This window comes from Athene noctua, chromosome 8 (genome assembly GCF_965140245.1).
Source record: "Athene noctua chromosome 8, bAthNoc1.hap1.1, whole genome shotgun sequence".
Lineage (NCBI taxonomy): Eukaryota > Metazoa > Chordata > Aves > Strigiformes > Strigidae > Athene > Athene noctua.
Window position 1 is genome coordinate 10,528,309 of NC_134044.1, and position 26,235 is coordinate 10,554,543.

Genomic DNA, 26,235 nt, shown 5'->3' on the forward strand with positions numbered 1-26,235 from the left:
AAGGACGCCGTGTGGGTTTCAACCCTTAGTGATTTCTTTTGAAAAAATCCCAGAGCTGCCGATAGTGAGACACAGCAGCAAGCGCTGGCAGCACATGCAGCACTGTCAGGGAGGCAGAGACTGGACGATGGCACTTTTCCTTGCACATATAGGCGGGGTGAATTTAGAGGCCACCTGTAGCTCTTGCCAGCAGGGCCAGGCTACAGCTTGAGTTGAGATTCACCCGTTGTGAACTGGGGGTGTCATGGGAAGAGATATAGGGCAAGGAGACAGTAGGGCAGAAAGGGGCAGCACACTGCGAATCCCTCCTGGTATCCCCATGGAGCAAGACATAGCGCTGGCCTCTGACCTGAACGAACACTCGTGAACCTGTGGAGGCCTCGGGAATCACCAGGGTTTCTCCAGAGAAAATGAGCCACAGCTTAAAAGAACTGTGGGGACTGCATGCATAGAAGAGAGGGATCTTACCTAACATACATGTCATCGAGCAGGGAACCCTGAAAGCAGGGATTTTCTATGGGCAAAGGAATGAACATGAAGGAGTATGGGAGTGCAAGACTAAAGGGAACTCATAAGAGTTGGCAGAGTCACTCCACCTCATCCCAACATGATGCAGAAACCAAAACAAACATCTCACTAGAGGCAAATGGTTTCCCAACAGGCCCTGAGAAAAATCTGGGACTATGAACTTCAAAGGAAGAGCAGAGCTTCCTCGGCCTCAAGCAGGAGGACTACACTGAGCCTGTTTCCAAGGGTGGCCTCAATCTGGGGCCACAAAGAGAATCTGAAGCCACATTCTGCAGCTGGTTGTAAGTGTTCCTATCAGCAACCACAACGCAACAGACAGCTGGGATACAGGAGGCAACCTGATCTCCACCACTATGGAAATTGCTGACATGGGAACGAACCAAGGCACAGACCTTCAAAGAGAAAATTTTATGGACACTTTTGTACACATACACAAATATTTTAATATAATGGTAACTGAAATGTTATCCATATTCTTAGTACTGTCATAATTAACGAAAAAGATATTTTTTAAATTTTGTAAAAATGACATATTTTACACATCTTCTATTTACAATTGCAATATACTTAAATGTTATAAAACATCCACTCTGACCTTTAAAATATATGTATACTAGACTTAGTATTAGATATATTATAATTTATAGCAAACTTAGGGTTTGCTGTGTACCTATCTGTTCAATGGGAATTTCATAATCAGCCTGTCTTAATAAAGGCTGCTCAAAATCAAAAATCGACAACAACAAAAAAATAGGGAATGTGCAAATATTGGGGCCAACAAAAAAATTAAAAAAAAAAAATATCAAGCTTGCAGTTTTAAAAAAATAACACCATGAAGACTTCCAATAAATTAAAAACATAGCCCACAAATCCTTTTCCTGGCATTGTCCGTAATCAAATTAATTTTCAGTACTATTAATCTAAAAGGAAAAAAACCCCCGAAGAATACCCCCTCCCCCCCGCCCCTTCAGGCACGCCAGGTCTTCCCAAGGCCATGTGTTCCCCACGCTGGAGTCAAGCATCAGGGTTTGCCGGAGTGGTTGCTGCTGGCACAGACGAGCTGGCTCTATTGATGACTCGTGAATAAGTGCGCTCCATTCCTTGCTGTTTTGCTGAGTCCTCCTTGTATGCAATCTTTCCATAAAAAGGAAAAAAAATAAACAACAGTGAGATCCGAGTAGTTTGGTGTCTGAAGCATTCATTTTCTAACCAAGGATTTCCTATTTTTTATTTATTATACAATGATGCTAAGGATCTGACAGAGGAAAAACCTTTGCCTGGGGACCCAGAAGTGACCAGAGGCTGCAGTGAGAGGGCAGATGCCCTCTGTGCCAGGAGGATAAATGGGGCTGGGGTCACGCACTTCTCCCAGGTGGTGCTTCATGGGGTTCCCTGAACTCTGTTTCCCTAACAAGTCTCACACAAACACAACTGAGAAGTCACCTACATTTTATAAGCTCCGCAGACACCTGCACTGGCACCTATTGACTGTGGTACAGACTAGCCCCAGCTCTGCCCACACAGCCATTCAGGGCATGCAGCATCCTCACTGAGCTTCACACACACAGCAGCAGACAAAACACGTCCATTAGCAGGGTCTGGACCAATTGCCTGGCTGAGGCTGTAGGCAGAGCTGTGCTTTTGGGGAGGAGCAGTGGCAAGAGCTTGCTCTGCCCTGTCCTACATATAGGCTTTAGCAAGAAGGAAGATTTTTTCTGAAGAAGTTCTTTTTAGCCTTGGTAATAGCTTTTTTTCCTACTTGCTTCTGTAAATACAGACCGAAAACCTGCCTTCTTCCATAGGGCACCATGTTGAAGCATGCACAGCAGAGACAGGGGCCATCACTGACCATGCAGTCATCAGCAGTGGAAGAGAAATCCTCCCCTCCAGGCGCAATCTTATGCCATCAAACCCCCGTTATCCCTGGTCAGGGTTGCAACCACACCATGTTTGTTACTCAGGCAGACATGACCACGTTGACTCCATGTACACCTTTAGTGTCAGAGCTGGTAACTCGGGCAGCCCTGGGAAGGAGCTGCTCCCACGCCGCGGGCTGGCGGAAGGGCGCGGGGACGCAGGCACTCCCTGGCAGTGCCCAGCAAAGCCAGGGAAGCTGTGAGGAGAGCAGGGCAGCGCGGCAGAGCACAGGCAGGCTGCCCAGACTGCTGACTTCACCCCACCGCTGTGACTCAAATCCAACGCCTTCCCCAGGGGCATCAGAAGAAGAGCTTGGGGCGGGTGCTGCTGCACCGGGCTGGCACGCTCCCACTGCACCCCAGCGCGGCCCCAGCCTGCGGCCCAGCGTACGGCCACGAGCAGCGTGGTGGGCAGGGCTGTGAGAACGGGCCACGCTCATGGGGCCAGGGGGCTCGGCCTAATCGGTACCTTTCTATGCCATTTGTCCCTGGCCCTTCCACCCGGCCACCTTTGCTACTGCTGGCACATGCTTTTGCATTAGGAGGCTCTTGTTGAGCTGCCCCACTGACCTTCCCAAGTTCATGGCTAGGATCCTAAAGAACACGTGTCTCAATGCTGCTCATGGACAATACATCACACATGTACTTAGTCTTTTTTTTTTTTTTTTTTTTTTTTTTAAAACTCCCTGAACAAGGGAGTCATTAGACATGAAACTAAATGAACATACCAAGTAGAGAAACCAGCAAGTGAGGAAACTACATGACATTAAAAGAAAAAAATAGATGTAAGAAAAACGAACATACCACTTTTGGCTATAGTATTGAGGGAAATGTTAGACAGGGAAGAAGAGAAGCTGTATAAGCAAGGACCATGACAGAGCTGTCAGAAAAGAAAAAAAAAAAAAACAAAACAAGAGAAAAACATATGGTGATGAAAGAGTCATTGTCAGTGGGTGAGCAAACAAAACACTCTTGAATATAACAATGGGAATGATGGCAAATCTTACTGGTGTAAAGCACACAGCACAGCTACATGAGAGCCTCAAGCTTTCCAACTGGGAGATAAATATTTCAGTTTACAGCATGTGATTTCTCTGAGCCAACACTCTGCTCAGAAACAGGGAGTTCATGCATTCACTGCAAGAAAGGCAGAGTTTTCCTAAAAAGCCACCCTGCCTGGAAAACTGGGCTGTCACTTGTAAGGCTGCCCCACAGGGCTGCAAGTGGGAGACTGGTTTTCAGTGTGAACTTCCAGATGATTTTGGTTAAACAGATGATGAATTTTTTTGCTGGATGAACTCTTAACTTTACATATTAGCATTGTTAAGTACAAGTAATTTTGTATTATTTAGTCTTTTGATTTACATGAAGAAAACTCAGAGCTCACTGATATAAATACAGGTGTCAGTATTTAATAGAACTCACCAAATATTTTATGAATGCTGAAACTCATGGGCAGCTCGTGCTTCATTTAAGTTGACCATATGTTTTCCATTCTTGTGGGGAACAGTAGTTCACACAAGACATATGGTACTACCTATGCACACTGACTGGATGGCCAAACAACTTCCACAGGAGAAGCATGAACACTGAGTAACAAATGATACCCTTCATACTTACATACTTAATATAACAAACAGTGATAAATATTAGTTATGATAAAATTACTGGAATGCTTGAGGTTCACAAACCTTTATACACCTAAACAGGAAGGGAGCACAACTGACAGCACAGCGACCACCACTGAGCTTGACCCCCACCTGGCATACACTGAGCCTTCAAAGCAATTTCACAGCTTTACACCCTGTGAAAAACTAGCTCAATTCCACAGTAAGTATAACAATGGGCCAGAAATTACGGTAAATCCTTATTCTCCTCACATGTGAAGGTGAATAATACAATATGGTCTAGCGAGGTCCCAATTAGACACTTCTGTGAGATGCCATCACTGATACCAATGGTTAACAAAGTAACTGTACACAAACACTGCTTCTGTGTGCTACAGGCACCTGGAAATGCAGGGCAACTGCTAGAGACTAAGTATTTCTCAGATACAATTTAAGGTGGCTGACACACAAGCATGCAGAGAAATAATTAAGCATGATATAATTTGCACTTTAGTATGCAGAATCTCTCAATGTTTAAACTAAAACAGAAAACATAATAAAAAATATCTGCACAGACACAGCAATAGAGAATAGCTGCAAGTGTGTACTGATATCCAATTCAGTATTTTGGGATGCATTTCATATAATGTAGCCATGCACGCTCCTCCTCCTGAAGCTGCTAATAGCTGAAATACATGGCATGTATTTTGACAGCATACTTAAGTATAAAAAAACCCCACAAACTCTTGCTCTGAAAGCTGAATACAAATAGAAACTATAAAGATACCTCCTTCAGTTATAAGCTAGATCTTAAAAGCAATTTACTGTTTTAATTAAATACATCACAGCTATAGGGTAAAGCAAGCAAAGCATAAAACACTAGTTTAACTGATTATCTGTCTACACCTCTAGGCCTCAGTCTGCATTTAGCCTCATGAACTTTTCAATATGTAGCAAGACAAGTAGAAGACAAATCTTTGTTGATCAATCAGATTCATTATATATAATACAGCTGGATTTAAAGAAATAGGGGCAGGGGGGAAGGACTAAACTATGTTTTCTCAGTGACTTGCACTGCCAGGTTTTACATCTAGTATTTTGCTCTACAGCTTCATTTGTCACAAAGACACAAGTAGCCACCCTCATTCAGCCCAACCAGCATCAAAATAGATGATCTAACCTGTTCATTCATAACTGCAGAGAGCTCACTGAGCATATCCTTATAATGAGACTTCATCTCTCCCTGATATTCAAATTGGTCCTCCTTAATAAGGCGTTCATTGACATCAAGAGCATGTCCACATGCTTCTGCAAATTGCCTACAAGCACAAAATCACAAAGAACAACATATAAATTTTGTAGCAATAAAACCCCTCTATCTAGCTACATATATATACACACACACATTACTGTGCCTCTTCTCCCCCTTGTAAATTACACCTGTTAGAAGTGAATTTCAGAACTCATCCTCAGATCAAGAGGAACGTAGGCTACTAGGATAGCCCAAAACTTCAGTAAATGTTTTCTTGGGAATGACTTGTAAGATTGGGTAAATCCAGATGTAAATTAGCCTGGTTCAATTCAGCTTAATTTTAGGTCATACCTACTTATGTTACTTATTCTGTGCAGGTGGAAAGCCTAAACTTAATGTTTACCTGAAGATTTCCTTCAGAAGCTTAACTTGATTATCAGGATATCTCTTAGCATTTGTCTCTTCAAGAAAAGCTCGAGCATAGGCCATTGGTCCAGCATTTACCTGGGGGAAAAATATGCAGTTTAGGTGCACAGAACAAGCAGTTTATTGTCATTTTCTCTTGTGTTCCAAGGCTTGGGGACTGGCCTTAGGCAAGCAAGCCTGTGTGAAGAACATCACCCTACTCTCACCTGGATGAAACCCGAAGAGTTTTTTTCCTGAAGAAAAGGGATCTGGTCAACCTCGCACAAACTACAGATCTTTGCGGGCTTTTGAAAGCCCTCAGCTAGCTAACCATGTTGAAAGCTGTATGTCTGAAGACATTTTAATGAGGGCACCAGAAATAGATGCACCTCTCAACAGTCCCTACTTTTCTAAATAGGAAATGACAAAATGAATCCTAACAAAGCTCCCTTTAAAATATCTCTATGCTTCGCTGTGTCACGGGCTGTATTCTCAAGAGACATGTGATGGTCATGCTAGAAAGGTCTTAACATTTATTTAGAGAAGATTTGACCAAAATAGTTATATTTGCACATAAATACAGCAGTCACCCACATCAGTGGAAAACCTTCCACTTCCTTAAATTTTCAGGGCGAGCTCCAACAGCACTGGAATACAAGATGTGACCAGAAATATAAAATAGATGTCTGGAATGATGAAAGTCAGAATAAAAACTTAGGTACATGCGTTTAAAAAAAAAAGAAAAAAAAGCAAATTGTCATTACCTTGACACTGACACTTCCTTGGAGTTTGAGCTGCAATCGGATCATGTCCACTTCTTCCATTGTGCAAAGCTGATTGAGCTCTGAGACTTTTTTGGACATCTCATCAATTGCTACTTCAATAGGGTTCAGCTCTGTGCTGGTTTGGCTGATGACTTGAATACGTTTCTTCACGTAGGGAAACAAGTGACTGGCTACTCGAAAGCAAGAAATGTATCAGAGAAACTCACCAACAAGAGTATTTAAGAAAGCAAAACAATTAAAGCATTAATGTTTGACTTTGTCAATGTCTTTATCAATCCATACAAATTAAGTTTTAATCACAAAATGAGTGAAAGTGACGCAGCAGGTCCAAATTAAATTTTGATGTACCTGGTGCTGGAAGAGCATTTCCTTTTGAATTCACCACGGTTTGCTACGGAGCTCTGTCACATCCAGGTGACAGGCTAAAAGCTCTCACTGCTCAGATTTCAGAATCCACACATTTCTTGTTCTGAGTTAAAGCACTGATAAGCTTGTACCAAACTTCAAACAGCTCAAAGCATGTTTCAAGTTAAGAGGCAGGAGCCTCTAGTTTAGCTGAATTGAATATTGCTCACCCACAGATGAACTACTATTAAAACATCACCTTTACAGAAGTAAGAAGTTACTTTTAGCATTCAACCCAAATACTGCTATGGGAGCTGATAGACGAATTATTCATCCTTATAAACCCCTTCCTTCCAGTCAAGGCCTTTTCAGGAATCTCAGGAAGTCTGGCAAAGGTACCGTTATGGCGCATTAAGTCTGATCTAAGTTAGCAATCTTTTCCAGATTGCCCTACACACTTTGGAAGGCCTCCCAAACTCCGTGTATGCCCTCCTGCAGTGAGCATCTGCTGCCAGTCAGCTCAGACCTAAATGAGCTCCAGCTTACAGGGTGGCTGTCTCCTGAGAGAGCGGGAAACCCAGGACTCCCAGAGCCGGAAGCAGAGTCACAACCAGGCACAGGAGAGAGCCAGCGATCTGCAGACCACAGCCAGACTGCGCTTGTCCTCGGCATGACGCAGGCAGCAGGCTCTAGATATGCTGAGCAGGTACTGTGCCAGCCACCCAGAACCTCTGCACAAGCACTATAAACTTCCACTGCTCTTCCAGTCATACCAGTAAGCCTTGCTTTCTTCTCAAACCAAAAGCCTTTCTTTTTCCATAGGAAGCAAATGAAAATATATATGACTTGATCAAAGAGGCGAGGGGGGTTGTGGGGAAGACAGATGTTTCCTTTAGAGAAAAGCACTGAGGTGGGGCAGGTGCCAGAGAGAAAAGCAGGGGAGAAGAGGTCATCAAATTCCCACCTAATGACGAAGATAAAGCCAGGCTGAGAGTGGTGGGAGCTGAAGACAGCATGTAATAACCCAGGGAAAATATTCTGCTGGAAGAACAACCTTCTCTGTTTTTGCCAGACATACCATAACAGCTGCACTTTAAAGTCAGTGAAACTAGCTGCTTTAACACAGACCTCAAAACACCTACTGCTGCTCAAGCACTTAGAAAAACCACATACAAGCTACTCCTTTCTTCTTACAAGCAAAGCTGTGTCATATAACAAGATGCCCTCAGACATCAGTACCTCTTTCCTGACTTGCCAGAACAAAACTTTTAGGTGACTGCGCCTGTACTGTAAGCAGCTTTCTTCACTTTGCCCTTTGGGGGAAGCAGATGCACTGAAGCTGGTGAGGAACTGGATTTTCTGTCTTTGCTGGGAACATCAGTCTCTGCTCACAGCTGCCCATGAGAACTACACCTCCAACTCAGACAGCTTCTCATACTCCCCAGGCAAAATTCAGACAGGTCAAGTTTCAGTAGTAGCTTCACAAAGGATGGCTCTTTTAAAAGAGATTTCAATCATGATAAGGAACTAAACATTTTCTCTTTAATATGACTCTCTAAGAACAGATATATCTAGTGCTCCTGACATTCCCATCTTAAAACACTGATTGTGCCCAGTGAGATCAAATCTTACATTATATAGAACTTTTTAAAGTAAGAATTATTTTACTTCCATTCTGAACAAAAAATTGTATAATATCTGCTAAATTGTATAATATCTGCTACGTGCTACTGTCCTTAGCAGAATAGGCACGCTACTTTGCTTTTTCTTTGACTTGTTTATTATGAAAAGAACAACAGTTCTGAGTGCTAAGCTGCCTCCAGCAGAACCACTCCCAAATTACATCACTGCAAGAACAGTTAAGATGTCAATAATAAGGAAAAGTAAGACAGCTGATGACTCCAAAAATGAAAATAACTTTCCCTAGATGGCCAGCAAGACTGTAAGAAAGCACATACTTTGCCAATGGACACACTGAAAAGATTACTTATCATTCTGCACAATATGCTGCGCCCACTGACTGCAGAAAACCTGGCACATGAAATGCACTGCTGGGCTTAACTGGCCAAGGTGGGATGGGAGGGGGGAGCATCCTGAGCACACGTACTAGTCAGGATTGTGCGCCTCTTGCACTGCTCTTCTACACCTCCATGCTTTTTTCCTGAGAGTGTGAAAGGTGTTTCAAACACAAAACGGTTGATGTTATGATGCATTTCGAAGTCGGTCTTTCGATCTTCAGCTTCCTTCTCTTCAAAGAAAGGCGTGACATATGTCACCTGGATATATGCATACTTTGGATCCAGGTCTTTAGGGTTGACCTGTATAACAGTGGCAAATGTAATAAAATTCTGTTAAGTGTGATGAGCTTCCAAGGCACCCATTATATTTCTGATGCTTTTATCTATCATAGCAATACTAATTAAAACTGAGACTTCAAAATTTAATATCCAGACCACAGATTAATAGAAAGATATTTAACCAAGAGGCTTCTAAGAACAGTGGGACTTCTGAATATAACCATTGGCTGAAGTGGATGAAAGCTAAATGAGAGAGAAAATAACCTGCTTCGACATTGCAGTAAACATCTGCATGCTCTCTGCAGGCATATGCTGGAATATGCTCTTCTCCCACTGACTGTAATGCCCTGCTACAACCACACAGCACCTGCCACACTATAAGGTGAGGGTCTTTTTTTGGTTGTAAAGCTAGGTCATGGTAGTTTGCATGTACACTCAGTTCACATTCATTCAAAACATGAACCGTGCACAGTTCCCCCCTCATGCATAAACCATAGGTCTTTTATACCTTGTTGGAATCCTGAATGATCTTCACGTTATCTATTCCAAACTTGTCTGCATAAAGTTTCATCAGCCTTTGAGAGATCTCAGACAAGCCAGTTAATTTGGGTTCTTTATAGATATACTCTTTACCTTCCTCTTCTTCAAAAAAACCCTGTTTGGAAAGAAATGGAAGGATACAGTGAACACAACGGGCAGGGCAAAGCCTAAGCGAGGTGGTTTACATCAGGAATCAAGGTTGCCTGCACCCACCAGAGCATCCAGTATGCCACTTCCAGCACCCAAGTTAAAAGCTTACCACTCTCCACTCCTAGCAGATGCAGACCTAGAGGTCTGTGTTTATACCGGTCTGGTATCTTTGAAGTTACCCACGAAATATACACATTATTCATGCAAGAGAGCCAGCGGTTTAAAGTGTTTTTGTGAGAATGCTGATGCGTGCATGATGAAAAAACACTAATGAATTAAAAATTGGACATTAAGAATTCTTTAAATTTTAATTATTTGGTTAACTATTTTGGAAGCACTGTGCTGACAGAACATTAGCCTAACAGCTGTCTGCTGGATGCCTAGTCCAGCTAGGAGTGTGCAGCATACCACCTCCAGAACATCCTATCTGGGAGGCACATGTGCAGGCGAAGACCAGGCACTTGCACAGGGCACTGCTGCTCACTGCAATGTGCAGGGCACTCCTGCCCACAGCGATGTGCAGGGCCGTGGCATGGGGAGCACCTGGGAACCAGTCTGCATCTATTCAGGGCAGCTGAATTGGAACTCTGGTGGCATCTTGGAAGGCCATATGGAATTGCAGCATTTTCAGAGACCATTAGTAAGTTATTTACATTTGAAAAGAAAAAAAAAAAAGACACACAGACTGTGCTCCTTTGCAAAAAAGCTCAATCTTGTTAAGGTCATTTACTTATTACACGGGGTGGACTTGGCAGACCTTTAATAAAAGGCTCTGCTGAAGAGGTGAAGCCTGTCAGGCTTCAGAAGAAATGGCGACCTCAGAAAGTTAACACAGCATTGCATCACATGCAGGTAGACACACTACATGACGAACATTACATCAACACTCCAGGAGAAACTCAGCTCCCAGCTGAGCAGAAAGCAGCAGGTGCCCCATTAACAAGGACTGGATTTATCCCAATGCCATGCTAGGACTTCATATGCTGCTGCTGAAATCTGGCAGTGTTAACTAACCACTGCAGCTGCACTCAAAGCCTCCTCCTCTCACCTTAACACAAACTGGGCCAGAGGAAAACACATGAAGCTGCAGGGATAAAGGGGAAAGGCAGACAGCATTAATGATGTCAGACCCAAGACCCTTTAAATTTAACATGATGTGGCTTGGACAGCTAATTCTACAATATGCCTAGGCAAACTGCCATCTGTTGAAAAACAGAAGCACGAATGAAATAAAGAGAAACCTTCAAAATCTCTTCGGAGTGTACTAATGCAAAATCTAGCCTTATCATGTTGCAGTGTATTTCAACTTTGGCCACTAAAATTATTGACTAGGCAAATCTTCACAAAAATATATACAGAATTAAAATACATTACCTGTAAAATTCAGTGTTTGTTTAGGAGCCCTCCCCAACTTTATTTTAATAAGGATTAACAAATACATGCATCTCTGGCTTCTCCTTCAGTGAGGATAAGGGGCAATAAAATTGTCTTTTAATTTGGCAAGTGCCAAGAGTTAGTGGGCACCTGCCTTATGAGGACAGGCTGAGAGAGTTGGGGGTGTTCAGCCTGGAGAAGAGAAGGATCTGGGGAGACCTTCTAGTGGCCTTCCAGTACTTAAAGGGGTCACAGGAAAGATGGGGAGGGACTCTTCATCAGGGGGTGTAAGGATAGAATGAGGGGCAATGGTTACTGAAAGAGGGCAGATTCAGATTAGATATAAGGAAGAAATTCTTCCCTGTGAGGGTGGTGAGGCCCTGGCACAGGTTGCCCAGAGCAGCTGTGGCTGCCCCCTCCCTGGCAGTGTTCAAGGCCAGGCTGGACGGGGCTTTGGACAACCTGGGCTAGTGGAAGGTGTCCCTGCCCATGGCAGGGGGTGGGACTAGAGGATCTTTAAGGTCCCTTCCAATCCAAACCATTCTAGGATTCCATGATTACTGGAAACTAAGGATTAACAGCAGCAACAGCAGCTTGTCTGACAGTATCTTAATCAGTCTCACAGTGACCTTCTAGCATTGTACAATTTTTAACAACATTATCAATAAAACTCCATAGGCATATGAAGAACTTCACAAGTAATTAGAGAACAAATCTAGAGCTCAAAAGCTGACTGGCTATAAACATGTACAGAGCTGGACAGACAACTGATTTTCATTGATTTCACTGGGAAAAGATCTGCAGGATCATAACCTGGTTTCTGATCCTGTTTCCACTGAAGTAAAACTGCTTTATGTGGGAAAACTTCATTAGTTTCATGCAACCATACTTAAACATGCTACTACTCAGCATTGCTTCTGTCAAAACCCATCTATTTTCTGTTACTATTCAGTGTTTTCAACAAAAACCCTAATGTTTTCCAAAGTAATTCCATAGCAAGCTAGAATATAATTTATGCTCTTAAACACTGATTCTGTGTATGCTTGCATGCTGAAACACAGTGTTTATACCAAAAGTGTTAAGTGCCAAATCTCTGTGCTGGTGCTGCATGGCACACTAAGATGATATCTGCGTTAAAGGTTTTGCTTAAAAAAATACCTGAAAACAGACAACTAACAGATTTAAGTCTTGTCTCTAATGCAAGAGACATCATTTAAGTACATATTCCCTACAGTATTTCAGCTGACAAGTGACAAGCAGAAGTTAATTGTGAGCTATAAATAATCATTTCTGCCATATGCTGTTTGTCTGGCAAAGACTATTGAAAGTAAGATTAAATACTTTTCAGGAGCCAAATACCCTCCAATTTCAGGATTTTAAAATATTAAGCTGCCAAGGGTACATTATCAATGCATATCCCTAGATTATTTTCATACTGTCTGGTTTTGCCCTGCAAGGACAATACAGCCTTACAGATGAAAATTATTACATGGAGCAGCTGAACATAACGGAAAGGAGATGACCTCCTGGACAGTAGTTTATTGGTTTCCACTGAGCTCTGATGTGCTGAGAGTCAAGTTGTGACCCGGGACTGTCCCCATGGGAGTGCTGAAAAAGCCTTTCTTCCTCTCCGTACACCCTCAGACACAGCCCTTGGAGCTCACAGTAAATCAGATTCTTCTCTGCCATTTACTGCAAGAATACACTAGAAGAATACACACTATCCCTGCAGCCAGTATGTCGAGGTAAAGCCTTCTATTTTACCTGCCAAAAATTAACATCTAATGGATCCTTCCCTGTCTGTACTGAGTGAACACCTCCTCCTATAGTAAGCGAGCATGTTGGTAAGGAAGCTACAGATGTTTTATTACCTTTGGAAAAGGTGACACATCTTCTGTTCTTCAGACATAAACCCTCAGTTAGCTTGCTACTATGAAAATCTGCCCTCCAAGTTCTACTGCTTCTTACACAGATAGAACAAAATCTCAGCTCTAACTTAACACTGCTCTGAAAACAGGTCTTGAATGTATTTGCTTATTAGCACAATATAGGAATTTTCAGCTAATTCAACATTATTTAACCGCTTTTTTTTTTTTTTTTTTTTTTTTTAAATTCAAGAAAGATACTGACTTCTCAAAACACTCATCTGTTAACAAAATCATAAGCACTGGCTAGTGTGGCCACTTGGTGGTGCAATGAGATTCTGTCACCAAAGGTCCTTAACAGAATTTGCAGCCTAAACCAGCAGCTGCCATGAGATCCATCTCTCTTTGCTGACAAAGCTCTCAGGCAAAAACAACCAACTACATCCTCCCTAAGGACTACGTTCATTCAAACCATCCTTCCAGAGAGACCCTGCAGCAATGCAGTAACCAAATACTGTCCCCGCCTTTGCATGAAGAACTGTTTTCAGGCATGGCTGCAGATTTTCTTTTTCCACTAAGAAACCCCCAAATTTTCCCTGTGAACAGTATTTGCAGTACACTCTTTTGTCTTTTAATCTGCTTGCTCTGCAGTTTTTGTTTCAGTTAAGGAACAGCAGCATTCCATTTTCACAAAACATATATGTATATATTTATTATTGATAAAATTGATAAAAATGTTTAATGAATAACTGCATATGTGTAATAATAAATTTTTTGTGTGTGCTTACATATGTATCTACCCACGGGTATTTTATAGAACAGTGTATGTGTAAGACCGAAAAGAAATCCCACACCTGCATACCGAGCATCCCATACCTTATACTGAGTTTCCTTGTGTGGCATTTCCTTTGCAGTGGCCTAAGCAGTGATGCAAATGGCTTTACACTGGTTTAACTGTGTAGTACTAGCAAACCTGCAACCATTAGCTTTTTGGAGGAAGTGTGCAAAGTCTGCCAGAATCACAAAAAAAGGGAATTGCTTTAAGAAAGGGAATTGTTGTTAATATTTTTAAGTGAATTGGACACCAAGATTGCTTTCAGCATGGAGGCCTGCAATACTCTTGGCAACAGAAGGACCAAGAGGCCCCATTCCTTTTCACTTGCTCAGCCAAAATAGAAGCAAGTGGCACATGAGAAAAAGGGACTGACACAAATACTGAAAGGAAACCTTCCAAAGGGAAAAATATGCAAGTATAACCACCATATGGGAACAGACTTTTCTCTCTGTCCCTCCTTCTAGGTCACACTTCATCTGTCGCTCCCACACCTGCCATGGTGCTTTGTGCACTGATAAGCCCTCCTTAATCCATTCTGCACACCCACTCCTATTTCCCTTGGTAAATGAGGCACAAGTAACACTGATGCGAATAATCTACCTTTATTTGCACTGTGCTGTACACTTGTGTCACCATGCCTCTGCAAGGAGCAGTACAGAGCAGTCCCACTTTCTGCCATGTAACATCTCTCCCGCAAAAGGAAAGGAGGAAGCTGCGCCTCTTCGCATTTAGATCTCAGTGTCTGGGAGCATCAGGGAACAGACCGAGCAATGTACAGCTATGAAAAAGTCATATGCTTTAGAGCACTAAAGCTGTTTAAATGAAGTTGCCCTTGTGGCACTGGCAGCTGAAAAGTCATTGCACTGTAACAGGGGTTTTAATGCAGTTCAGCAGAACAGCCGCAGCTAAATTACCCACTTACAAGTAGATGCCTCTGGGAGAGCCCTGGCAAGAAGTTGCAAGTAGCAGAGTCCTGTTTCGCCCTCCCCTGCCACCATTTTGTGGAAGGCTAGGCATAAGGAAAACACTGCCCTTCCTCAGATGCAGCTCACTTTCTCCTTGCATTTGGCAAGTTCAGTTTTGCTAATCTGTATGAAGGGCCAGGACTCACCATTTCCCTTGGACTCCCAATTTGCTTGCTCCTACAGGGGACTACCAGGAACATGGCCACACCCTGCACAGAGTGCTCCAGTTACCACTGGCACAGATCACAGAGTGACACAACAGCCTTCCTCTTCAGAGCTGCTGCACAGGCCAGGAAAGCATGCATTCAAACAGCATTAATGCTACACCAAGTTTTTTAACAGAGGAAGAAGGGGTCCAATCCCACTCCCAGTGAAGCTGAGAGAAAAACTTCCACTGAGATGAGATGACACAGCATTGGGCCCCATGGTGCACACACAACATGGCAACAGATACAGTTTGGTAATTCAGGTAACTGAACAAACAAAAGTTAGTTTGCAGGATGCAACAATGAAACAACGTTATTTCATCTGCCACAAACCAAAGAATCAAGAGCACAGGAAAGTTAATGTTAAGTAACAGTACAGGGAAGGATGGAGGATGTGTGAGGAGAATTAAACAAAACATGCAAAAGAACTAGACTTACCACAGCCTTGAATAAGATCAAAAGGAGAAAAGAGCAAATTTCTGCATTAAAATCTAATTAGCAAACAGAATGATTCACATCAATCTGTTATTTATACACTTTATTATTTTAGAGTGAAGAAAATTGTATGCTTGCCAAAACCAGGTCTGAAAGGAACATGCTGAATTGCTACACTGGTTTGTAGTGGAAGAAAGCACAAAATAATGCTTTGAGGATGCTGAAGCACAGCAGAGGGAATAAAACTACTCTACAGTACACTGCACAGAATCAGAGGCGGCTTGAAAGCAGAAGTCAGAGAGAAACACAACAAAACATCTATTGCATACTGCTCTGCTTTAAGCTCTATTAGAGGAGAGTGTCATATATCAGAGATGTCTTATCTGGTTTTATTTAAGTTTTACTCTGAAAAAACTCCCCTGCCTCAGTCTCAGTTTTTCTTGAAGAAGTCAAGAACTAAAGCTGATGTACAAGTCTGTTCTTGATTACACCACTGAATCCATAGCAGCAGTTCACACAGATGCAACTGAATGCTCTCTCTCTTCTGAGTAAATCCTGCTTGGAATCTGATCCACAAGGCAGTTTCTACCCTATGATTCACTGACAGCATTTCCCTGTTTTAGCTTCCCTGAAATACATCAGGATTAGAAGAACATGTCTGAAATCTGTGAATCGGTGGAGACAAAAGAACACAAGTTGACTTACCTGCCCATAAAATGCAACACGGTAATATCGTCCAAAGAGACGCTTCTCAGAGTTTACTACTTCTGCAACCTTCAGGTATGAGCGGTGGATGTCGTAGTACAAATCAGACAGCCTCTATATTAAGAAACAAGGAGAGAGAAGGGAAGTGAGAGCATGTGAGTACTTTGGGAAATGACACTAGAGCTCTGCACAAGCATGGGCTGCCTTGACTGGATTCCCAAACCTTTGCAAAGATGGCTGTACATGGTAAGGAAACAGTTTAACCTTGTTAGCAGTCACTAAAGATTAATTTCAAGGTTTCTGAGCAGTTTTGTGGCAGTGGGTGCTTTTGTGTACAGGGTCACACAGGAGGACAAGTATCCCACCACCAGACAGTGGTAGGGACATACTAAGAGGTCAGAGAAGCCAAGTGTCCTATCTGCAGGTGAGAGCAGGGTGCCAACAACTCCACTCATCTCCCAACCCCATAACAAAGATATGCTATCCACAATTGCTGCTAAAAAGCGGTTCACTTTCTCGGGATAGTGAACCAAAATTTAAACTAAGTTAAAATCTGAGGACCTGCTTCCTCAGCATACAGTTTATTGCTACCTACCTCTTTGCCTTTTTAAAATTTAAAATCAGAAAAATCAGTAAACAAGGTTATCATCTGGTTATCCATTATGTATTGAAATTGCCAAGTAAATAAGAAAAGAAAAAAACCCTGGAATTGTGAAGAGACCACACAATTTATTGGCAGTTCCTACACTTAAATACAATGCAAATGTGCTCTTGGTTTAAAAAGCACATGTAAAAATTCACATCCACTGGCTAACACAAGACATTTGTTTGAAAATGTTTTGTTCATTTACCGTTGCATTGATGCTGAAAAGAAGAAGGTAAGATACCAGAGGTTTTTTATTTACTCACAGCACAAAGCATTAAAAGCAGAAATTACAGACAGAAAGAAAAAAAATCCCTTTTGAATAAAGCACTTTTTTTCCCTAAAAACTTTGATCTTTACTGTCATCTTAGGATAATTAAAAAAAAAAACCCACAACTTACTTTAAAGTCCCTCTGCTTCTCAAAAACAGCAATAATCGGCTTGTTAACCTCAGCAATAAGCTCATATCTCTCAGACTTCCACAGGTATTCAACACACAACTCCAGCTGCTCCACAAGAACATTCTGTAAATGCACAAATACAAATAGTTCAGTGACTCAACAGCTGGTGGCATTTAATTAATAGCAATGCAGCAAAAGCACCTACCCCCTATTTAATTTTTATTCTATATCTTCTATATTAAGGTTTATTTCAATGATACAATGTTTAATCAGGTATTGGTGACTGAACTCTTCTTTAGATAAAAAACCTGAAATAACAGAAACATGAAAATACCTGAATACTTCACATCTCATTCAGAAGAATGGGTGTGCTTTGTGGGCTCCCCCCTGCCCTGACTTCCAGCTCTTGCACTGGTTAGCTAAACACCTATCCCTGCCATTTAGTACAACAGCTATGACCTTTCACTCAAAAGCTGTGCACCTTTTCATACTGTATGAAGTACACTCTCACTATATTTTGTTGTAGCATGCACAGGTATCCATTAGAAACAACACTATCTGTTAATATCAAACAAGTATATAAATGTTAATGCTGCTGACCTCATTATAGGGAGTATCTTGCATCCCAGAGTCTTCCTTCATAGCACCTTCTTCTTTAATGTTGGGGGTAATGCTCAAAAAAGCAGGCCATCCCATGGAAAATAAGCCTTGAAGTGCAAGTCATAACAATGTCAATTAAGGACTGAATAACCAGATAAAAAAAGTTATTGGATGCCATTAAAACAGAGCTGATTTTATTTGACTGGATTAGTTACTCTTTTCGCAGCCCAAGTGATGAGAGGCACAAATGGAACTGACGGAATTTATGAGACTATTACACATTTTCTCTGTGATATAAATCTACTTGTCCAGGCAAAGGGCAACTATAACGTTTTCCTGATGCAATCTTATTCCTCTCTTTGGCATTTTAGTTCCTTAGCTGTACAGTGCTGGCAGTCCTTGCAAAACTACATGTGCAACACTCATCTATACAGGAATTGCCATCGCAGGCTGAGGTGAGACAATTTATACTCGTGAAACCAGCACTGTGGCTCCCAGGCTGACCTACAGGCACATAACACTACACGCTGGGATCTGCACTGTCCTACCCGTCATGTTTCCTAAGCAAGAGGGGCACAGACACCCTGGGCTCGCCACAGCCGATGGGGAGGTGGCTGCTCCAGAGCTCCCTGTGCGTGTGCCAAGCTCGAGGGCACCCTGGCAGCAGCTCTCCTTATCCTGCCCAGGGTCAGCAGGGCAACTGCAACCCTAACCAAGGAACTCTCTTGTAGAAAGCTCAGGCTGGTGGCAGGAGCTGCTGATGGGAAGGCTCACAAGGATTAAAACTGAGCTAACACCTAGTGTTTGCTAAACTGGGGTCTTAGAGCAATGGTTGCAGAAGGAACAACTTACACAGGCATTGCACATTACAGATCAGTCAGTCTGACCCACAAATATTTTACTGTCACTCTTGAACGGAGAAGGTAAACCTGCCAGCAGAGGCAATGAATTGCTGCAGTTCATGTTCAATTTAAAAGTAGGAAAATGGTACTAAGGCACAATTAAAAAGCTAACCTTCACATATTGAGAGAAAGGGGCTCCATTCCCTCTGCCAAGTTTTGAAAAATCATTTAAACATAGGTTTAAAATGACCCCCAAGTTCTTCACCTACTGTGACTGTTATTCATGCAAAGTATTTTACCACTAGTGAAACACTTCAAAATATTGCTCTTCACAGAAAGTTTCCTTTTAAAAGGATGTATTTTTTTCATCTCACCCACAGACACTTCAAAGTGTATCAGACAACTATGGTCTTTCCAAAACTAACAGCTTTCTCTTTCCCAAATATTTGCAAAAATTGCTAAATAGCTCATGCTGAGAATTACACGTCATAAATTAAATACCTACTGGCATAGAAGCATTTAAAAATATAAGCCTGTACTTTATTTTTCTAATAAGCATCACAGGTTAAAAAAAATAATAATCTTTATCTATACTAAGTTACATACAGATAACCAAATATTAATTCCACCCCCCTGCCCTCCCAGCTTTGGATAGTCAAGGAATTGTACATGGATTTGCGTGCTAAACACCAATTGACCTGAGAGGGATTTCTGTTGCCAATGAAGAGCAGATTGCTCTTTTGCTGAAAAAGCCCTTAACCAGACACATTCTGAGCAATTCATCAAACCAGCCAAAGAGCACCAGGAAAGTAATATATAATGTTTCCAACATTACTTGCTTGCTATTTCAGCCGTCAACATGCACTATAAATATTTTTGCTTTGGTAGCTATTTTTCCAGATCAATTGGAGAACAGTAATTTGATTCCCTAATTATGTTATTTGACCCATGAACAGGCACGGTTAGAGCACTCACTTCCTCCATTGTGAGTTGTTAGTAACACATTACTATCAGAGACTTGACCATCTTCCAGGAGCATACGTGAGGTACAAATCTTTTCCATTTTCCAGTAACCTATGATAGTGTAAGATGGTATTAGTATACTGCTACTGGTATGTGTTAATACATGCATATTTAATAACGACAGACTAACAAGTGAAGCATTCTCTTTTAGGACTAGCTTACTAAACATTTAATTAACCCTCTTTACACAAAACACACTTTCACTGTTCCAGTGCTAAGACTAGCATTTACTACATATTTTAAAAATAAAGTATTTGGGAAGAATTCAAGCAGCTTTAAGAATACTTTATATATAAGGAAGGAAAGCAGGACAGCCAAAAATTATTTTCAACAATACTGTTTATAGATACATAGTTGGTTTTGAACATGTTGATCTTACCCTTTCTTTTCAGATACTCTGCAATGAGAGCCGCGATATGAATATAGCACATAGCAGCCTGTAACGAGAGACCAAGATACATGTATACATATATGTTTACAGCATACATGTGATAAGGAACACATACTTCCAGCACTGTCAAGTCATGCTGCAGAAAAGGGAAGACAAAATTAATATAACCATTTCAGAAAAACAAGGATTAAATGATGAAATCCTTGAGTGTTAATTTCACTAGGTGTCTTAGGCAAAAGCATGGATTTGCTCAAGAAAACCATTAAGATTACTTAGTAAATAAGATATTACTGGGTTATGCACTGGAGTTTTGCAACACCCATTAAGTTTTTGATGAAAAGGACAACGCATTATAAACAAAGCTCCTCTCCTATGTTGTAGTGTGGGAGAAGAAAACCCTTTATCTAAGTTACACGTTGTTCATCACCTGATCTACACTACAGCTAACGTGTCTGCTAGGGTTAAGCAGCAGAGATACTACTGTGATACTGACCACAGCTTCCCTGTCAGACATTTTCAAGTCTTGCTCAAGCACGTATCAGGTAGTTATGATTAGGTGAACAGGGATAATAAGCACATCACATCTCTAGGTGTTTTTCAGACCTATCTTCCTCTAATTTGAAGTATATGAGAGACATTGTATGATTCTCTTAAATCACTATTGTTGTCTGTCTTTCAGAGTTGTTTTTATCACAACATCCCAGCCTAAAGACAAATGGATTTCTTATTCATTTACATTACCTCTGATAAATCTCCATTTCTTGCATGAATCTTGGCCATGCTTTCAAGCCACGTCCTACGTAATTCAGGTGTGCTGGCATATGAATTTGCTAGGCTGTACTGCAGATCCACAAGCATCTCAGGGTCTTTCTCATGCTCCTTCATCTGAGCTGTGGCCATCAAAACTGTTCTGATGCGTTTGGTCAGATCCTTCACCTCTGCTGGGAAATTAACGTTCTTTGGGAAAGAGAAGCAATACATCACTAAAACCATCCAAAGAGGCACATGCAGCACTCCAAATGAGCTAAAGTCCTGCTTATGGAAGACTTTCTTCTCCTATAATTCAGTAGGCTTCCAAAGCAGAGTCACAGTTCCATAGTACATACGCATTGTACACAAATTCTTGACCTTTTTTTACTGATGTGTCATAGCACCTACTAAATATCCCAGCCAGTCAGCTGTACAACTGTCTATAGGCAACAACTCCAATGAAGTCAGCAAACTGAAACACGTGCTCCCTGGTTGCTTACTGGGTCCAGAACTGGATTCTCTTACACTTTCAGCTGATGAACAGCACCGTGCGCTATAGATAGTTCTGATTAACTACACTTACAGCATGTTCCACCACAGCAAATAAAGCACAACAGTCTGGCTCCTGGCCTTCTCATGCTGTGCAAGATCAAAACACAGTCCTTCTATTACTCATATCAGCTGTTCTCAACGTATTTAACTCAGGTCTGCAGTTTCTTTTTTTCAGATGGGCAATGAAATACATCTCTATTTTCAGACTTATTAAATCCTGTCTCCTCTACATCACACAGAGATAAGCACGTTACAGAAACAGCGTGCTGGGAAATCAGAGTTGGACTTTGAAAATAAATACATCTGTAACTGCATTTTATTAAATAAATATCAAATTACTTATGCTAATTATCTACCAATTTTCTTACACTAACTTTATTATTAAACTCAGTGGAGATACCCTAAAGTCACCTTCAGAAAAAGAAAACCACCTCCAAAGTATAAAAATCAAAATGTATGTTGACAGATGTTTGGACAGGAATTGTAAAAATTAAAAAATGGAATCCTTTTCCAACACCTTTAGTACAGACAATGAATCTAATAACAATGGTAACTAATCTAAGTGCCTTTTTCAGGGGGTTAGCAAGCTGTTACAAAAGCCAACTGTTGTGCATGTTTTTGCTACACATTTACTGAACAGACTAAAGGGACAGTTTGTAGACTAAAAAATGTTTGTCAACTGAAATTGTGTTTCATTAGTCACAATGCATGACATCTCTGGCATCCGGAACAAAATAAGCAGTGAATAACAAATAATACAATTTTCGAATAAAAATATATCTTTTTTGTTTTAAAAATTATTTTCAATTATTACGCTTCTGAGACACAAACATTTTCATGAATTTCAGGCTGCCTGAAAAAGGCACAGTATGAATGCATAAATCACTGTCTAATAAAAGCCAGCAGTTTTATTCACTGAAACACTTGCTCCTCTGAAACTGTTGACCTTTTGCAAGAGGTAGTGATTGACAAAAAATATTTCTTACTTTCATCTGCTTGTCTCCATTAGCAAAATTGTTTATAATTGCAAGTGAATGTTGAAAACGAGATCCGCCAATCCCTGCATCCGCTATCAGCTGGCTCACTGCTTTGATGAGCTGTATGGGGGGGAGCAAACACAGGGTGCAATTACAAAGAAAATCAAAGTTTCTGAATGGTTTTTAATCCCTGTTTTAGTATGACTTGATGTACCAGGTTAGCAGAGATGCACTTTTATACCTGTCCTAAGATGATAACAGATAGAAATATAAAGACTATGAGTAATCTTTCCAATGTTTGTAATTGCTACATTTTGCAGTGTAAGCACTATTGTTACTGGACTACATTTCTGCTACTATACTATCATATTCTGTTTAGTTCCTTCATGGGATATGTTCTCACTGCTGTAAGTGATGCACATGAATCAAGAATAGCCATTTATCTGGCTATTTATTGGCTACGTGGCTACATTCACAGCTGCTGTCCCTCCCTGGAACAGAGCCGAGCAGTCCAAGAACAGCAGAGAATCCAGCCCAATGTCTTCAGACTTGGCAGGAAAATCAAGCTGCCACAGAGAACTGCCTGTCTGAGGACTCCAAAAGAATTGTTTTGCTACAGTGCATAAAATAATGATAAAAACCAATGCACATCAGCTAAATACTGATGATCTCACTATTCACTTACCTGTAGATGGGATCTGACTATTGATTTCTGCTTGTTAAATTCAAAGTTCTTTCTCATGAAAAAATAAAGAAGAGCAGAAGCTTCTGTCTGAGTTGAGCGTGACCTATGGTTACAACACTTCAGGATTTCATAGCAGAGTGAACCGCAGAGATCTGCTTGTCCTTGGAAGAATGCTGATGGGAACTATTGAAAAAAAGCGTGAATATGTTTAGCACTACTCTCAGGCCATGGTACAGTTATCCTGAGTCAGTACATTTTTCTGTTAAGCTTTCAGTAAAAACAGCTCTCTCATATTTATTCACACCAGGATTTAGTGAAAAAATTAGCCGCTGGCTAAACACAATCCCATGTGCAAATTAAGATTAAGTAAAAACTGTACACAGGTTTTCATACAAACCCTGTATGCAATGCAAGAATCCAACTGGCTTCCAGGAAGTCCAGACAGCAGCTGGCACACAACAAGCATAAAAAGCAGAGCAGCCTATCTGGAATGCAGATATAGCTCACCAGGAAAAGCATGTGTGGGGTTCTGCACTACTGTAAAAGATGTTCAGGAGAAAGAAAATACTCTGAGCAGTGAACTTCCAGTGGTCAAGGGTTTGAACAGCAGGAGACAAGAAAGAGTGAAGGATGGCTCTCCAAACCATACCTACTATTTATCAGCAGGGCGAATATAACAAGACAGACCAAGGAGAGGTGGAAGATGTACGTACTGGCTACAGATCTCACGTACCGCCCAAGAGTTTCTGCTGCATGACTGATCCCTGTTCCCACAGAACTACAAAGAGAGAATTCAATCCCAAGAGCTACAGAATGAACAAAAAGGGCAATCCTGGATATTTATTTGTCCTCCCCATTATACAGAGTTCTTCCATTCCTGACTGTCTGGTATGTAATTTAAAGCTGTCTGTGGATGGTTTATTTTATATTTCCCCCATGTCCCCAAGCTACGTTACTGGGAGAAATGATTTCCTCCTCCTTTCCCCTGAGATAACAACCAGAAGGAGGCCACATGGTTTAAACTGATCTACACTGTTATGTTTCATAGAAACATCTGGGAGATCAGGCCAGTCTTGCTTATTCTCACTTCCCCATAGCAATTGTTATCTGTGTGCTACATTCTGGTTAGTTTTAATAGGATCTCATCTAAGTCTGTGACTTGGAAATTGTGCAGCCTTTGCAGTTGGCACAAAGTGTCTAATTGCCTGTGATCATTTACATCTGTGTAATGCAAGCAAATAAACGGTTTGACACATAAGCATGTTTTTGTCCAATAATTCTTCTTCATCATTCTTCTATGTTGAAAATAAGTTTTTGTAAAACTGTATTAGTTTGGATAAACTTTTGGTGAAGTGTATGGAATACTCTCCTGCTACCTCCTCTGGGGATAGCTGTAATCATTCACTGCTGGATTCTCCAAGCCAGATATCTGCCATGAAGACCATGGCCCTTTAGGGTTTCAAGCTTTCTTCCAAGGGTGGTAAAAGCATGAAAGCCAATGGTATAGCCAGATACCACAGACCTGGACATTAGTTACTTATTTATTTTAAAAGCTTTGCTTTCTCAGTAAATTTTTAATTTTCCAAAATTGAACTATTTTTTCATCTATTGTGAACTTGTCACTTTTAATCAACAATAAATTAGAAGATCTTTGTCAGGAATAAGCGTTAGTACAGTGAAATTCAGAACTCTTTCAAAGTACCCAACTGTCCTCAAGCTGCATTTTCTGTAACATATTAACAGGACAGACTAACAGAATAAAACTATAGTTACCTTGCCTACAAACAGCCGTAGGGCAGCAAAGACATGCTTGAGAGCTGCCGCTGACTGGTTGATTTGCAAAAAGAGCATGTGTGTGTCAAAGACTTTCTTCATCAATGCATTCTGGCAATCAGATTGCTGGAGCTGCCTCTGAAAAGTTCACAGACAAGACAGGACATTCTGGTTATTAAAGTGAATAAACAGAAGAAGGATCTGCTGGACTTTACATCCGAGCGTTCCTAGGGAGATGCTTTTCTCAATGCAAAATCTCTGCAATAAGGCATTCCCAGCTTGCTGCAGACTTTTTACTTGCAGTTTTTCAAGGACAGCACTTTCCTACGCCTGTACTACTCGTGGATGGTATACACTAGATCTAAGGGCTAGGGTGGAAGAAAGAAGACACTAAATCTAAAAGGAGCTGCCTGCTGTATTGTAGCTGTAAGCCCTTCAGCAAGTCATCTGGGCCAGTATTTGTAGAGCAATTTTTAAAGAGGTAGAGGATCCACCTGCTGACTTGAAGAGATATAGATAATAAGCAGTTCGGAAATCTTTTGTCTAAAATCTCTGAGATCTACTGGGATAAGCATGATTCAGATAAGGTGACGTATTAGTAGATGCATGACACTTTCATACGGAGTAGGGTTGTACATAGCCCTGGGTATGTAGGATGCTCTTTCTCCCACATGCTTCTATTCAGTTTGGGTACTATGAATCAATTCCTTTAAATAATACCTTCACTGAGGACTGGCATAACTTATTTCCCTATCCTGCTGTCTCAGCCATTTCAATTTTTCTGTGGGCCTGCTCCCCCAGGCCTTCCTTCCACTACACATCCCACATAGTGCCAGTTGAAGTAGAAAATGAAACAGCAAAACATACCTGGTGATTCAGAGTGTAAAGACACAACAGGTCAAGGATTGTGAGGGAAACTTCTGTAGCAATGTTTGCCTCTGTGTCTACATACTGTACAATGTCTGTTTCACTAGAGCTGCCTGCAACATATAAAAAACCAAGAGAACAATCTTCTGAGTGTAGTTAAAGATGATGTAATTCTGCAATCTGGTCATTAAGTCTCAGCACAGTAGAAATGGGGTCTTAAGTATACATTTAATCAAAGGGGTATTTTGAGAAAACTGCTCACAGGCGATGAAAGGGGATGGAATTTAAGTCAACTTTTACCAGCTGCACCAGTGATGTGAGTATATTCTTTCTTTGTTTGCGTTTGTACTCAAAGGAGGAGAGAAATCTAATTGGAAAGTGGGATAGATGACTTAGATCTCATTATTTAAAGAACATTCTGTCATGAAAAGGTCACTTTTATTGCTAAATTTAATAAATGTAATATTTCAGCCAATACATCTGCTTATATAGCAAGATACATAATCATAGATGTAAGAGAT

At 41.1% G+C, this 26,235-nt stretch overlaps 1 protein-coding gene across 11 annotated transcripts in view; it reads right to left on the reverse strand.

Annotated features, from left to right (window-relative positions):
* Positions 1–952: 952 nt before the first annotated feature.
* Positions 953–26,235, reverse strand: part of DOCK10 (dedicator of cytokinesis 10) — a 165,173-nt gene continuing 139,890 nt past the window's right edge. For 6 of the 11 annotated variants that reach the window (XM_074912824.1, XM_074912823.1, XM_074912815.1 and 3 more), the window contains 17 exons: positions 25,715–25,827; positions 24,848–24,985; positions 23,075–23,257; positions 22,399–22,509; positions 20,852–21,067; positions 20,099–20,156; positions 19,672–19,770; positions 17,855–17,961; positions 17,255–17,377; positions 16,211–16,324; positions 9,644–9,790; positions 8,946–9,156; positions 6,473–6,663; positions 5,707–5,807; positions 5,232–5,370; positions 3,249–3,324; positions 953–1,662 (listed from right to left, as the gene is read on the reverse strand). In XM_074912824.1, the coding sequence (XP_074768925.1) occupies positions 1,595–1,662; positions 3,249–3,324; positions 5,232–5,370; positions 5,707–5,807; positions 6,473–6,663; positions 8,946–9,156; positions 9,644–9,790; positions 16,211–16,324; positions 17,255–17,377; positions 17,855–17,961; positions 19,672–19,770; positions 20,099–20,156; positions 20,852–21,067; positions 22,399–22,509; positions 23,075–23,257; positions 24,848–24,985; positions 25,715–25,827 (2,195 nt within the window). In that variant the 3' untranslated portion in view covers positions 953–1,594. The remainder of the gene's footprint in view (positions 1,663–3,248; positions 3,325–5,231; positions 5,371–5,706; positions 5,808–6,472; positions 6,664–8,945; positions 9,157–9,643; positions 9,791–16,210; positions 16,325–17,254; positions 17,378–17,854; positions 17,962–19,671; positions 19,771–20,098; positions 20,157–20,851; positions 21,068–22,398; positions 22,510–23,074; positions 23,258–24,847; positions 24,986–25,714; positions 25,828–26,235) is intronic. The other 5 variants (XM_074912820.1, XM_074912819.1, XM_074912822.1 and 2 more) reach the window with 3 other exon arrangements.